Source organism: Adiantum capillus-veneris, chromosome 25 (assembly GCF_014529385.1).
Source record: "Adiantum capillus-veneris isolate H3 chromosome 25, ASM1452938v2, whole genome shotgun sequence".
NCBI classification, from domain to species: domain Eukaryota; kingdom Viridiplantae; phylum Streptophyta; class Polypodiopsida; order Polypodiales; family Pteridaceae; genus Adiantum; species Adiantum capillus-veneris.
This window is the reverse complement of record NC_140955.1, coordinates 89,557,032-89,572,831: the sequence shown is the minus strand read 5'-3', so window position 1 is coordinate 89,572,831 and position 15,800 is coordinate 89,557,032. Positions and strand designations below refer to the sequence as shown.

At 44.6% G+C, this 15,800-nt stretch overlaps 1 protein-coding gene across 1 annotated transcript in view; it reads left to right on the top strand.

Annotated features, from left to right (window-relative positions):
* The first annotated feature begins 8,639 nt into the window (after positions 1-8,639).
* UCH2 (Peptidase C12, ubiquitin carboxyl-terminal hydrolase 1) overlaps positions 8,640-15,800 on the top strand; it is a 43,860-nt gene continuing 36,699 nt past the window's right edge. The window contains exon 1 of the mRNA XM_086499797.1: positions 8,640-8,848. Coding sequence (XP_086355923.1) covers positions 8,818-8,848 — 31 coding nt within the window. The 5' untranslated portion in view covers positions 8,640-8,817. The remainder of the gene's footprint in view (positions 8,849-15,800) is intronic.

The window sequence follows — 15,800 nt, the reverse complement described above, 5'->3', positions numbered from 1 at the left end:
TATATGAACCCACATTTGATAAGCTTTTCTAGTTCTTCTTGAATGATCTTTGCGTACTTAGGATTCATCGGGTAGGGTCTTTGTTGTACGGGCTTCGCAGTGCTAATCATAGGGATTGTATGTTGGACCACAGACGGCGGAACACCTTTCATATCATGGTATGTCCAAGCAAATATGTCCTTGAATTCCTTGAGAAGCTCTTTGAGAACTGCCTCTTCAACTTCTGTGAGGTCTTGGGCAATAAAAACAGGTTTTGATTCTTCACCGGGGTCGGCTAATTCTATTTCTTTAACTATTGCCGGACCATCATAGATTCCATTATCCCCATCGATAGGTATTCTTTGGGCTTTTGTGTACACAATCTTTGCTTCCCTTGTGGTGTAAGATTTGAAATGTTCTGGTGCAGGATGCAAGTCTGTGGATTCTGGTTGTGCTTTGGTCTGTGCTTCCATTTCTGCTTTCTTGTGTTGTCGAGCTAACTCTTGGTTTTGACACCTCCTTGCAGTGCGGCTCAACTTTGGCTTGTCTATGATCTCTAATTGGGCTATGTCATGGGGTCGTGGTCTACACCACATAACATTTTGGAGATATTCACCCCAATCGTCTACTAATTTTCGATGAGCATCACATGCTCCTATATAACAGAGCCATTCTGCTGAGGATCTCTTCTTTTTTATCCTAGCACGTACATTGGCTCGATATCGACGCCTCTTAAAGTTTTTCTTTTTCTTATTTGAGACCTGCTTTTGATTTGCATTTAGATCTGGCTCACTAAAGGAGTCCTCGTTGGTGTCCTCTTCACTCTCGGAGGAGCTATCATCGGTTGATGTGCTCGGTCCTTTCGAATGTTTTGACTCTGAACTTGCTCCACTCTCTAATTCATGAGATTCAAAATCCGTTTCACTCTGGGAGTCAGTGTCTGAGTCGTGTTGGTCAAAGTCTTCTATTGAGCTATCGGTGTCACTGTCAGATTGGTCTACAATTGCCTTGCCCTTAGAAGATGCATGTATGGCACTTATCATGTTCAGAGGTGCAATTTGTGGTACCTCTTCCCCCTCTGGTGTGACCCAAGTGGTTCCTCTATTTCCCCAGGTATCTATGGTTGCAGCTAGGTGTACCCAGTCTACGTTGTCTCATTCCGTCATACCCGGTAACACATCCATGTAAGGAGAATCTTGGCCAATGTCTGTATCCTTCTTACAAGTGTAACAATATTGTAGTGGGGTCGAGTGAACTGTGGTGTCAGAGCGATGATCAATAATGGTTTTACTCCCTAAGGGGTGTACCTTATCAGTCACTAAATCCACTCTAAGGACAGAGTCTTGGAATTGCAAATAGACATGATTTTTAGACCAATCATGAACCATTTGTGCTTCCCTCATGAATGGTCGTCCTAAAATCATTTCATATGACATAAGGTGTTTAGAGAAATCCATTACAATGAACGTATGTCGTACCTTGTGTCCTAGAACTTTGATCTTAAGATCCTTGAGCATCCCCATAGGTTTGGCTATGGTACCATTTGCCATCTTTACCACAATGTTAGTAACACTGAGGCGGGGTTTTCCCATGGATTCCCAACAATCTTTTGTAACGATGCTAACTCCCGCACCACCATCAAGAATTCCCTTTATAGTTAATCCCTTGGTAGTGATGGGTAGGGTCGCATTAGACTCGTCGCCTTCAAAATACTGCCCTAATTAGTTAATGGGTACCTCGATCAAAGACTCGTGTCCATCTAAGTCAAGTGATTGCACATGGTTTTCCTCATCAATCATAATCGAGTCAGGCCTACTTGGTTGCGCAAACTGCGGTAATCCCGTTCGTAGCTCTCCGTTAAGGAATGCTCGAAGTGCAAGGAATAACTCAGGATCTCCATACAGCTTTGCTATGATCGTGGTTCGGACCTCAGAAGACATGAAGTCCACTAGTTTGGCAACATTCATTGGCATTTTGCAGGGTGTAGGTCCTTGACTAGGAACTGGTGAGGATGGAATCTCATATTCCTCAATGGGATCAGGTATTCCTTTGTTAAACATCCTTTCCAACAAGAAAGGTGTATGCTCACTTTCTGATGTCCCGTCCTCACTCCCTTCTTGGATGATACTAGATATGGCTAACGGTCTATGGTTCATGTGGGGTGGATGAACTTGCGTGGGAAACACTGTGTCATGAATTTTGACATGCATGGGTTCTGGTTCTAGTTTCCCTTGAGTCTCCTCCACTAAACCTCTTAGATGTTTCACCTGCTCAATCTCGTCTACTGGGTTTGGGTATGTCTCAATCTTCTTTTTACGATTCTTCCCTTTTTGCCCCTGCGGTTTATCTTGGGGGTCTTGGATTGGATTTGGAAACACTTGTGGTGTTTTCAGAGGCTCTTTATGGTTTTCTCTTATTCGGTTTTCATTTGGTTCCATGTTACGGTTTTCTTTGTCGGTCTTTTCCTTTGTGGTATTGGTTCTAGTCTCCATTGTCTCGATTGAATCTGAATCATCCTCGAGGTCATTCATATACACGGGGTCATCTCCCGTTCCTATGTTTGTTTTGGAACTTGGCTTTGAATTTCCCGTATTCTGCGACCTCTTCCTTCGTGTCGTCTTTTTCTTTGCTTGGATAACTGACGCGATATCTCTCTCTTCGAGGATATGGCCTGGCCCTTGAAGCATGGACCGTGTAATTGCATAAGCGGGTGCGACGGGTGGTATTGGCGATGTCACACTAGCAATTTCGACCAAATTTAGAGGTGTGATTTTAGGCGCATTTGGGTTATAGGAGCATTGGGCAATCAAGTGATCTATGCCACAACGATTACATGTGAGTATTGGCATTGCAGACGTGCTCCCTTGATTCATTTGCATCTGTGCAGCATTCTTTTGCAGCCTAATAGGGCACTCCGCTGCCTGATGTGGTCCACCACACTCGTAGCATTGAAGAGGTGGCCTCCTAGCCTGGGTGTTGATATTTTGACCTCTGGATGCGAGAGCAGCAGCTTGATAAACCGGCTTGACTTGCCCCCAACAATCTTCCATGTAGTATATAGGACACTCTTCCAATGTATCAAGTCCGTAGGCAATACTAGTGTCTATTTCCTCCTCACAGCCATCTGCATAAGCATTAGATGGCTCGCAACCCACTTGGTTCATAGGGGCGACTCTTGGATGCGGGGGCTGCGGTCCTAGCACAGGAGGTGGTAGCGGTGTAGCTTGTACAACATTTTGAGATCTAGGGACCATGTGTTGCGGTAGTTGCCCAACAGGTGGAGCAGGCATCACTACAGGAGCTCGAGGTGCATCCGTCCAGGCTACAGGTGGTCTATTTGCCATCATACGTTTGATCATTAAACAATCCTTAGCTTGGTGACCATACCTACCACATGTGTTGCAAGTTCCATTAAATTTTACTCTAAACGTAGGGCACTCACTAGTGCTATGTGGACCTAAGCAAATGGAACACCATTGTTGCTCCCTTCTTGGATACATGTGACTATTTTGAGGGGGTCGATTATCCTTAAGAGACTCTTGGATTGCCTTGGTGAGGTCTGTCAAGAATGTCTCAAATACCTTTGGCTCATTGGCAATGGGCTTTGCAGTCATGGGTTCATACTCAATGGCTTGTGAGCTAGTGGATCTCGTGTCAGTAGACACCCTCATGCCTGCTATCATCAAGTTGTCCTCTAATTGGATTGCATTGGCAGTGACATCTTCCCAGGTTGTGATACCTCTAATCACTAGTCCATTATAGATTCCTTCATTCCTCAACCCTCGAATGAATCGATCAAGCAGTTGGTTATTGTTGAAGCGCTCATTTACAGGGCAGCGAGAGTTTAAGTGCTTTAGACGACTAATGAAGTCCCTTACTGACTCTCCTTCCTTACGTTCGGCCTTCTGTAGCTGAGATGCTACACCCCAAAGCACACCTTCTCGTATGTACTCCTTTAGAAACAACCTTCGAAGGGTAGGGTAGATTGTTTTCTCGTCCACCCTTGGGGTTCTATACCAATCTCCAGCCTTCCCACTTAATGTCAAGCTTAAGGCATTGCACTTATGTAGTTCGTTGCGTTCCCCTAAGGAATCACATACTTGTTCAAACACTTCAATGTGTTTTCTAGCATCTTCGTCCCCATTGAATTTTTGCGTGAGTTTGGCAATTTGTACTGCCTTACTTCTAGGCTCTCTATCAGATGCATGACGCATATTTTCCGCGATAGATCGACCTATGGTTTGAGCAAACGCTGCCAAGTCACCTATGTGAGGAGGCAGGGCCGTTGGAGGTACTCTTGGAATCATATGTGGGAGAGGGACGGGTACCGGTCTTGGCATATGTGTGGATGATGCAGGATATGGAACATAACCGGGCATAGGTCCACTCGGATAAGGGCTAGGGAGCGGCACTCGAGGAGCATAAACAAGTGGTACAATTGGAGGTGTGGGGGCCATGTGTGCATAAGGGGCTAGAGGCACATACGGTCAAGGCCCCATATTAGGTACTACGACACTAGGTAGTGGCACTGCGCTAACCGTAGATGTCATCGGTACATTCTCTGTTAGGCCTATCCCTGGAGTGAGCACTATGTTTTCCTTAATAGAGGGTTGAGCCAAGTTAGGGAAGCTAAAGTTGTCGCTCGGAGGCTCAGATTGCATAGAGACCCCAAGTGAAATGACGTAAGATGGGTCCATGGGACTCATTAGAGGAGTCTCCATTTGTGATAGAGTAGGCTGTTGAGCCTTGCTCGTATCCAGAAATCTCATGGGGCTAGTTGAGAGTATATTTATCCCTCGGTTTTGCCTTTCTGATTGAATAATGCCATGGATAACATTACAGATCATTTTCTGTTGATCTTCGATGCTCGTGGCACTAGAGGTGGATTGTACAATCTCTATCCATCCTACATGGTAGGCGTGGCCAGAGTGTAGATCCGTCAACACCTCAGTGTGGAGGTCGTATGTCCAATGATCATTAATGAAAAATCCTTCTAGAGTCGACGTGTTAACGGTTTCTTGTGAGGTAGAAGCAATGTTGCTCCCCGTGGTTTTACTTGTCACCAATGGTACTCTAGAGGGAACTTCTGAAGGAGGCAGCTCAACAGGGCCTTCTTGGTAAGAAGTTGGCAGGATATCCACATGGACACTCTTTGGTGGTGTGGGGTCCACGTGCGATGTGAAAGGAGAGTCCACTTCCCCACCCCCTTCGTTTTGCATCAGGTTCCGAGCGAGTAGCTCTACCTAATGTTTCCATGAAACGGCTAAACATACTAGTACTAGGCTGTGGAGCTTCGGGAGGTGCATGGCCTTCTCCCTCAGTGTTTTGGGTAGGGTATGCTTCCATGATTTCTGAGTCGGAGGAGGAATCACTAGCGGCTATTTTAGGGTCTTGGGTGGTGCTACATTGTGTCCCCGCTGAGGGTCTAGAGCCTATCGTGGATGGGTAATGGGTGTCCGTATGAACAGAGGCACCCTCAATATGCTCGTGTTCTAGCACCCGCCCAGAGCGTAAGTGCATGTGCTTTTGATACCCTAAGGTGTCAAAAAGCTGCTCTAGGAGGCCTTGTGACTAGTTTTTTGCGTGTTTTTTTTGCTAGATTTTTTAGAGCGTGTCGTGGAATGGGCCGTGTGATAGCTCGAAACGAGCGTATCGCTAGGAGGGACGCGCTGTGCTTTACAGCCCACCGTTTGGTTCTATTTTGCTCCAGAAAAGGCCGAAACAATCTTTTCCTAGCTGGGGAACTAGGCTCCAAATAGCAAGTCTAAGGGTGCAAGTGGGAAGAGAAGGGAGGAGAGTGGAGGACTTGCCCCACATGCTCTCATTCCCTCTTGAGGGGGTAGGGTATATATATAAGAGTGAGTCTAGTATATATCATAAGACTGAGGACTGAGACCTGGGCCTGGGCCTGGGCTTGGGCTTGGGCTTGGGCTTGGGGAACCGATCCCGATCAAAATTTTAGTGATCCCCCAGTCACTCACGCTTAAATATCGTCCGTTTTTATAACCTCCCCCCTCACTCACGTTAACTGTGCACAAACCAGAAAATGCAGAAAATTGAAACTTGACAGAACTGTGCAGTGCAAACCAGAAAACGCAGAAACGTAAGAAATGCTAACTGTGTAAGCTGAAATCTGAGCTTAATAGAGCTAGCAAAACAGAGCTTAACAGAACACAGAAAACTTGAATGCAGTCAACAACATTGTGTCTTTCTCTACTGTTTTCAGCAGCTCCCCGGCAATGGCGCCAAAAATGTCACGGCTAGGGACTTGCTACGCGCCGTGTGCGAGCCACAAAGGCTCCTAGCACACAGTCATACAATAGACAAGCTCACAAGGGAGAATGGTGTGTCACTCACCTTCCTGCGTAGTTGCGAATGAAGGATTCCCGCGCCGCGAAGAAGAGGGAGACACCGCTACGCCGCGCTCAACCGCCTCGCTGCCGTCGTGCCGTCGCAACGCTCGATCACACACACACTCTCACACTCTCTCCCTCTCACACGTACACACACACACACACACACACACACAAGGACATGGTGAAGGAGAAGGTGGAGATGGAGCAAGAGCAGCTTCTATTGCACAATGAGAGAATGAGTAAAAATTAGGTTTAGTGGCTTTTATATGAGTTCACCCCATTCACACTTGGGCGCCCATACTTAGCCAACTAACTCCTTGAATATTCCAGTTAGAGTGCGCCTGTCATCGGCGATCACCCTTACCCTGTTCCTATTGGTCCGACAAGCCCGGTACCTGACTCTAAATAATACAACGTTTATAGATCATAGGGTGTCCGTGTGCCGTGAGGGTTAACAACATGCTTGGACTGGGTTCCCACCTCAAGCACATCCCTAGCTTACCTAAGGTCCAAGGCTTTTCACACTAACTATTGGAGGTCTTTAATGAAGCTAACCCTAAGGTATTTTAAGCTCCATTAGCTAGCCTTGCTCTTTGATAGATCATCTATCATTTGGACCCCTTTAACCTTGGCCCCATGTTGACATAGATCCATAAGCACGTGTTTATATTCTAACCCTTGTTCTCGTCTATTCTCCCACATTAAATGATCAGTTTAATATGAGAAAATCATTTGGGTTGGTTAGATATTATATTTTATGACACACACACACACACATATATATGTATCTACGTCTATCTCATTTACTCTCTATATCTCTATCCCCCCCCCCCCCCCCCCTCTCTCTCTCTCTCTCTTAATCTGGACAAAGACAACTAGAAAAGTCATTTGCATACATACCAAACATTAATTTAAAAGAAGAGAAGAAGAGGGAAGTCAATCATCAATTTTTAAAAGTCCAAGAAAAAGCCACACGCGTGTGGAAGATTTTGGAGAAACTTGAAGAGCAAGCAGGTTGAGAGTTTTGGTAACTTATGGATATGTACACACATTTTAGGCAACTATATGTGAACAACTAGCTGTTGGAAAGATGCCATTTTATGGTTCACTTCTAGGTATGCTCTCTCTTTTTTTCCCACTAAGGATGTGTGCGGAGGGCTCAAAAAGTTCGCCACTTGCAAAGCGGGAGATCTTCTATGTATCAAGCGTGAAATGATTAAATGGATGGGAAATTCATACATGATTGGATGTGTGATATGTTCAACCTTGCACTTCAACATGGTATGCCTTGTGATTGGAGCACTAATTGGGTCAAGCCTATGCATAAAGGAGGGGATGTAAAGAATGTAAATAACTATTGGGCTATAATGATCAGGTCTCTTATAAAAAAGTTGGGTGGGTGTGTAATGGAGATAAAATTGAGTGATTGTGTTGAAGAGAATGGCAAGCGTGCAAAAGGAAAAGCAGGTTTCTGTTGACAACTCTATCGATCATCTTGTCACTCTTCCTGTTCTCATGGAGGAAATTCGGTTGAAAGGCAAGCAATTGTATTGTTGCTTTGTGGAAGAAAGCCTTTGATATGATTCCACCTAACAATTTGTGGAGAAGGATGGAAGAACTCCAAGTACCAAGTGAGTTTAAGCTTACGGTTTCTCGAATCTATGAGAAGGTAACGTGTCAATTAGAGGAATTTCAATTTTTTTTGTAAGCACTACTAGGATTAAACAAGGATATCCGTTGTCAAGAACTCTCTTTGGTCAATACAACGATCAATTGGAACAAATGGTCCTTGACTTTATGCAAGAAGAAGGCATTGAAGAGGTCACTATTTGCAATGCGGTAATCATGCTTTTGTTGAATATGGATGATGCAGTGCTTTTAGCGAGGATGCACAAAAGCTTATGGTTGTCCTTGAGAGCTTTTGCTTGCATAGTGGGCTGATTGTGAATGAATCCAAACCAAAGGTTATGCTTGTGAAAACCAACCATAAGGAGAAGCCATGCATTATGTACAATTATGAGGCACTTGAAGTTATTGAGAGACTTAAGTACCTTGGCCTTGAGGTTCCGACCAATGACAAGTGGCATGATTGTGCTATGCATCGTCTGGGAGCCGAGAAGAGAGCATACTATGCATTTGAGAACATGCGTAAAATAGGAAACATCAAATGTTGGGTTCTCAAGAAGTACCTTTTTGACACATTGGTGACACCTGTTCTTTATAGAGTTGAAGAGCCCACCAAGAGTTCAATCCCTTATTCAAAGAGATGATGGTTGTCAATTTCTCTTTTTATTATTTTGATCTGCGCCTTGCACGAATGCCATGAGAGTTTGAGTGGGTGTTGCTCGTGAGTAGGTAGAGGAAATTTTAGGGAGCGAGTCTTGATTTGAGTAAACCATACGTTTTATTGTTTGGGAGGTCTGTTGGGCACAAGAATAACACAAACGCAGTTCAGGACAGTGCTACGCTGCAAGCAGTAAACATGTCTTGGTGTACAATTGAATCCGACCCAGGTATCGTATGCAACTCGCCCTCTTTCTCAGAACTCGTATGGTGTTTTGTAGTAAATGCGGTCCAACGCGTGTTTACTTGAGCACACACACCCACACCCCCCCCCCCCCCCCCCCCCCCCCCCCGGCAACAAACCCAAACCCCAAAAAAAAGAAAAACACACACACACACACACACACACACACACACCAACCCAAAATACACTCCCACCCACCCACACCCACATACACACATTGTCTTGCTGTTGCATGCTCATGAGTGTGCTCGTGGACACACCGTGTGTGTGCACACACTCCATAATGTTTGTGTGCACATCACACATCTTTTTTTGATCATCCATGAGAATGAATTTTCTTGAGGCAGAGAAGCAGAATCAGCAAGCATTGTGTCCGCTCTCACACTCATGCACCTGCTAGACATTTGAATATAGGGAAGGGACCATGGAAAATAAATATACTGACCAAACTAATCCCCAACTGAAAAGTGTATTTGTTGAGAGAGAAACCAATAGGCTTCTGGCCCAAGGAACCCAACTATGTTAATCTGGGGTTTTTCCATTGTTTGGATGTATGTTTGAGGCTTGTGAGTGCAGGCCTTAATATGAGCTCATTGTTTTGTAAGAGGAAAGGTCTGTTTTCTCGTATGATGCTTAAATATTCTCCTGGATTACTAAAGCTGTTATGATAAATAATGATTTTTCCCTCTTTTTTGGGGAGCATCCTCTAAGGGCATTGTCTGGTGTTTTGATAGAGACCTCTACTCAGCCTTTTCTGTTGTCATGGACTATTTTCCTTGGGTATTTTGAGCAGAGGCTGTGGCACCAGAGGTTACAGTTTCTTGTGAGGAGGTGCAGTCCTTCTTCCATCTTGTTGTTGCTAGAGTTTCCTCCTATCCAGTGTTGGTTTTGTATCTTTGCATAGCAGATTAGGGAGTGAGGGTTGTTTTGTGGCTGTGCTGGACGTGTGTGAGGTAGAACTTAGAGGTAACTCTATTGGCCTGTTTGAGCCATATTGTTGTCCACTGATAGATTGGCTTGAGGGTCCAAGATCCTAGATTTGTCAAGCTCAGCACCAGATTTTAGTGCACCTAGTGTTGATGTGGCACTTTTGGGCGGCACCCCCCACCCCCCCCTATGGATTATGGTTGTTTGTAAGTGACTTGGGATAGAAGAAGGCATCCCCTACATAGGGGATCCATACTTGCTATGTGCACATGTCTCTATGTACCACTTGGACATGCTACTACTATGTCTTTGGAGCCAAGGTGTGTCTACAACGTCCAAAAGGATTTAGTTCTAACAATTTTGTGAGCTTGTTCATAGGACTTGCATGTTCGTGCAAGAAACCGTGCACATGTGCACGTTGCACTTACTGGATGACACTCATTTACCGAATGGTTGTTGGCACTGGAACTTGATGCCGCTCATTCCACTTGAAAAAGATCCTTTCCCCTCTCACAATGTCATATTTCTGAACTCCATCTAAATGGAGGTCCCTAGCATTTTTTACATTAAGCATCCTCCTCATACCCTAGCGTTTTTGGGTTGAGCCCCTTTTCTGGATCTGTGTTTTTGCTTGCAGTCTGGTCGCCTTAGCAAATGAACATCCATTATGCTCCAACAAGAAGATCTTCTCGCAAGTTCCATCACCTAGCAAGGGTGCCCATTTACAGCCCCCAAGAAACTGATCTAGAGCAGTAATTCCACAACAGATACACGAACAAAGTTGACACTTGAACTTTGAAACAAATTGTAGTTGCGACACAAAGTGGTTGGAGGAATCCAAAGAGATGCCATAACTCTTAACATAGGGCACTGTTTTATAAGCACTGGGCCCAAAAGAAATTGATACACAAAGGTGGGCGCTTCCAGAGCTACTAATAAGAAAAAATGACGCCCAAAAGCTTTACTGCCGACAAGCATGCCACATCATCATTTTGTACAGCTTGCCATGTCAATAGCCGTACGGCTTGAGTTTTTGCACCAGATTTTCTAAGTGGCAACGTTACAACAGATCTCTCACTATCTTTTGTTGGTAGGTCGCCACGACATGACTTTGTTGCCCTCGATTATGCCTGCAAAAGAGGCGGACAATAAAATAGCTCAATGGACATTGACTCTATGCATACACGCCTTTGACAACTCAAGCCATGCACTTAGCATAAAGACATGTGTCACTGAACAATAATAATCACATTCATATCACTATCCCCATCGAGATCTTAGACATTAAGCGTGATCATTATAGCCATCACATCGAGATCGCATTGATGTTTCACTGATATCTTGGTGCATGTCACGTGACACATCCAACCCTATGTGTCCATGGACAAGCTACAACATAGCAAGGGTTCAGTTCAGTCCAGTCAGTCTAGATTAGAAGTGATCTGGCGCTTTTGAGAGTCTATTCGTAGACCGTGCATGCCCAGTCACTTAGTGTAGATGCATATCCTCTGGTTGCACACAACATGATCATAAGCATTCCCATCAGAATCCATCAGAATCCTTTAGGGGAATTTCCAGTGCATTTAGCCTATTTTACCTATTTTTGATATTTTTCACTTATTATTTTTAAGTGACTTTTGTTGGAAAGTAGGTAGGGCAATTTTGCTAAGTTTGTATTTAAGCAAACTAGAGCTAGCACTATTTGGCAGAAGAGGCAACAGGAGCCAAGCTCAGCAGGCAACTTCTCAACAAGATCCCTTGGTGGACCTCCCTCCAAGCAAGAAGCAAGATCTCCCCCGCAAGATCCTCTCAAGCCTAGCGTTTTTGCAGAGCATAAGCTTGGCGTTTTTGCATCTAGACACCATCGCCAGAAGATCCCAACAGATAGCGTTTTTGCATCGCCAGCAGAAAACCTCAGCCTAGTGTTTTTGGGAACTTCAGCCTCTAGCGTTTTTGGTCCCCAATTCAGCCTTTGCAGATTCAGCATGCAGCGATTTTCAGCAATGAAATAGTTGCAGATTCAGCCCTCGAAGAGTAGCAGATTCAGCCCGAAAAGACCATTAGATTTCAGCCTTAAGAACCTCTGTTTTCAGCTCTAAACCTGCAGAATTTCAGTGACTTGGACCCACAGAAACAGCCCCAAAAATCAGCGTTTTTGGACCCGCAGCAGATTTCAGCCCATAGCGTTTTTGGACAGCAGATAAAAGATTGCAGATTTCAGCCCTTAGGCCGGTCTCGCCATCACCGTCGTCGTCATCGACATAGCCTAGACTTGCATCAGTCACATGCATTCCATTTGTACGAGATTGTGCTATCATAAGTAGACCACTCTCGTCGACGAGAGTGGGGCCTTCGGAGGAGGGTTTTACAACGTCTCTGGTGTCGTATTTCTCTTCTCTTTCTATCTCTCAGTCTCATACACTTGCACGCACAGTGTCCATTCACTTTGTTGTGATCATAGCACTCTCTCATTTAAAACGGAAGGCTCTCCCTTCCATAAGAACAAAAGGAACCTTAAGCACAGTTCGGAGCACTCATCTTGAGCAAAGCGCAAACATTCATTCCGCTGCACCTAACATTGGTATCAGAGCTTTGGCAGTGTTCTGTGTCACTCAAGGAAAGAACCACAAGAATTACAAGAATTTTTTTTTTGCTTGTTGAGGTCGCACGAACCAAAGTTCGCTTGGGCGTGTCGATTCCTAATCGTGTTTTTGAAGAGCGACAGGAATCCCAAGAAAGAAGGGCTTGTCCAGCCTCTCCTTGTGTCTCTTTTCACTCATTGAGAGCGGACCGTGCACTTAGCGGCCAGCCAATCGACGTGAGGTGAGAAAAAGTGATCTGGCACTTTTGTGAGTCTATTCGTAGATCGTGCATGCCCAGTCACTTAGTGTAGATGCATATCCTCTGGTTGCACACAACATGATCATAAGCATTCCCATCAGAATCCATCAGAATCCTTCAGGGAATTTTCCAGTGCATTTAGCCTATTTTACCTATTTTTGACATTTTTCACTTATTATTTTAAGTGACTTTTGTTGGAAAGTAGGTAGGACAATTTTGCTAAGTTTGTATATAAGCAAACTAGAGCTAGCACTATTTGGCAAAAGAGGCAACATGAGCCAAGCTCAGCAGGCAACTTCTTAACAAGATCCCTTGGTGGACCTCCCTCCAAGCAAGAAGCAAGATTCCCCCCGCAAGATCCTCTCAAGCCTAGCGTTTTTGCAGAGCATAAGCCTGGTGTTTTTGCATCTAGACACCATCGCCAGAAGATCCCAGCAGATAGCGTTTTTGCATTAGCATCCTCGCCAACAGAAAACCTTAGCCTAGCGTTTTTGGGAACTTCAGCCTCTAGCGTTTTTGGTCCCCAATTCAGCCTTTGCAGATTCAGCATGCAGCGATTTTCAGCAATGAAATAGTTGCAGATTCAGCCCTTGAAGAGTAGCAGATTCAGTCCGAAAAGACCATCAGATTTCAGCCTTAAGAACCTCTGTTTTCAGCCCTAAACCTGCAGAATTTCAGCGACAAGGACCCACAAAAACAGCCCCAAAAATCAGCATTTTTGGACCCGCAGTAAATTTCAGCCCATAGCGTTTTTGGACAGCAGATAAAAGATTGCAGATTTCAGCCCTTAGGTCGGTCTCGCCATCACCGTCGTCGTCATCGACATAGCCTAGACTTGCATCAGTCACATGCATTCCATTTGTACGAGATTGTGCTATCATAAGTAGACCACTCTCGCCGACGAGAGTGGGGCCTTCGGAGGAGGGTTTTACAACGTCTCTGGTGTCGTATTTCTCTTCTCTTTCTATCTCTCAGTCTCATACACTTGCACGCACATTGTCCATTCACTTTGTTATGATCATAACACTTTCTCATTTAGAACGGAAGGCTCTCCCTTCCATAAGAACAAAAGGAACCTTAAGCACAGTTCGGAGCACTCATCTTGAGCAAAGCGCAAACATTCATTCCGCTGCACCTAACAGTGCACTATATCTCATCACTCATGATTCACATCATCAAGACTAAATCTTGCAGGCATTCCATCTTCCACACATACTCGAACAAAACAACATTTGTAAGAGGACATGAATTATTGAGTTATTAAGGAATTCCTAACCACAACCCCAAAAATTATGGTCAACTTTTATGGACATATCATAAAGTCACTTAGCAGAGTAGTATTAGCCTGTCAGCACCCCCAAAACCACAACGCAAAATTATGGTCAACTATATAGACATATCATAAAGTCACTTAGCAGAGTAGTATTAGCTTGTCAGCATCCCCAAAGTCTCAGAGAGAAATTGGTTGGACATATCATAAAGTCACTTAGCAGAGTAGTATTAGCCTGTCAGCACCCCCAAAACCACAACGCAAAATTATGGTCAACTATATAGACATATCATAAAGTCACTTAGCAGAGTAGTATTAGCTTGTCAGCATCCCCAAAGTCTCAGAGAGAAATTGGTTGGCTCTATTCTCTTATGGGCGATTTATGACAAAGGAGTGGAGTAGCTCTACTCTCGTGATGCATGCGCGACACTAGATTTAACCCGCCAATTCAACGTGCACTTTTGGAATAGTCGGATGAAACAGACTTGGACACTCCAAGTCAAGAATCAATCGCGACAGCACCAAATAACCACTTCAAAACAATTCACAGATCACAATAGATTTGCACTGGCCCAGCGGAGTTCTGTGCCTAGAGATATTGGCCCCAAAGACTGGCGCCCCTTTCTGTATTTCTTTATGTATTAAATCAATGTCAAAGTACAAAGAGCGGTTAGGGTTTCACTCTCAGACTCTGCGTCCAGATGCTCTGAGAAGTGAGGCCCTCACCGCGTATAAAAAGATTACAAGGGATGCCCAAAAGCAGAGCCCCAAAAAGCTTCCAGTTCAAAAGCAATCTCTCTCTCTCTCTCTCAAGAGAGAACCAAAAAAAATAAAGCAGATCAAATCTCTCTCTCTCTCTCCCTCCAATTCCCTTGCGTAGCCAAAAAGCTGCCCAAATAACGTCGCTAGCTGCTTTTTTTCAGCCTCCGCAATTTTCGGGATTCCGTACCTGCTGCCACATGGCACTGGCGCTAGCTTTTAGGGTTTTTCAGCCAGCAGTTAGGGTTAGGGTTTCCAGAAATTAGGGTTTTTGGCAAAAATTAGGGTTTTTGCTGTCGGTAGCCACGTCATCACTTTGTGACATACCCCCCTTTTGAAAGCATTGTAATCGACCGCGATTACGCCTGTAAAACCGACAAAAGTCATAAACCGTCTTAGCAGACACTGACTGTTAGTACCTATGTACTAGGAACACACATCTAGCACATGTACCAAATCGACAGTCACATCACACGACATCACAGGACATCACCAGACATCACAGGACATCACATGACATTCAACATTCATTTGAATCTTAGAGCATGATTTATCGGCAATGTAGCTAGCAATCGCATCTAGGTCCAATCGGGACCTCATCGATGTCCGATTGACTAACCCCTATTGCAACCATGTCTATTCGAGATCAATCAGACCAAAATGCTGCAGTCATTTCGTGTATCAGTTCCTGCACTTAAGAGAAGTCAAGAACAAATCAGCATCATAATCAGGAATTCCATTTCATTAAAGTCCTACAGCAGAATACTGTCAGCTTTCAGTATCCCTGAAGCTTAAAGAGACAATCAGTGACTCTAGTATCTAAATCAAGGCATCTGTTGACAAAGGAGCTGAGCGACTCTCCTCTCGTGCATCCCACTGCACCAGATCTCCGGCCAAGCTGAGTTCTCGGTTCCGCTTGGAGTAGACTGTCACAAAGTGATGACGTGGCTACCGACAGCGGAAACCCTAATTTCTGCCAGAAACCCTAAGATCCTGCAAAGCTTCATTTTTGCCAGAAACCCTAATTTTTGAAAAACCCTAACCCTAACTGCTGGCTGAAACCAAAATGGCTAGAAACCCTAAAATCAGGCAGCCATACCACGTGGCAGCAGTTTTCGAAAATTGCGGAGGTGGGAAAAAG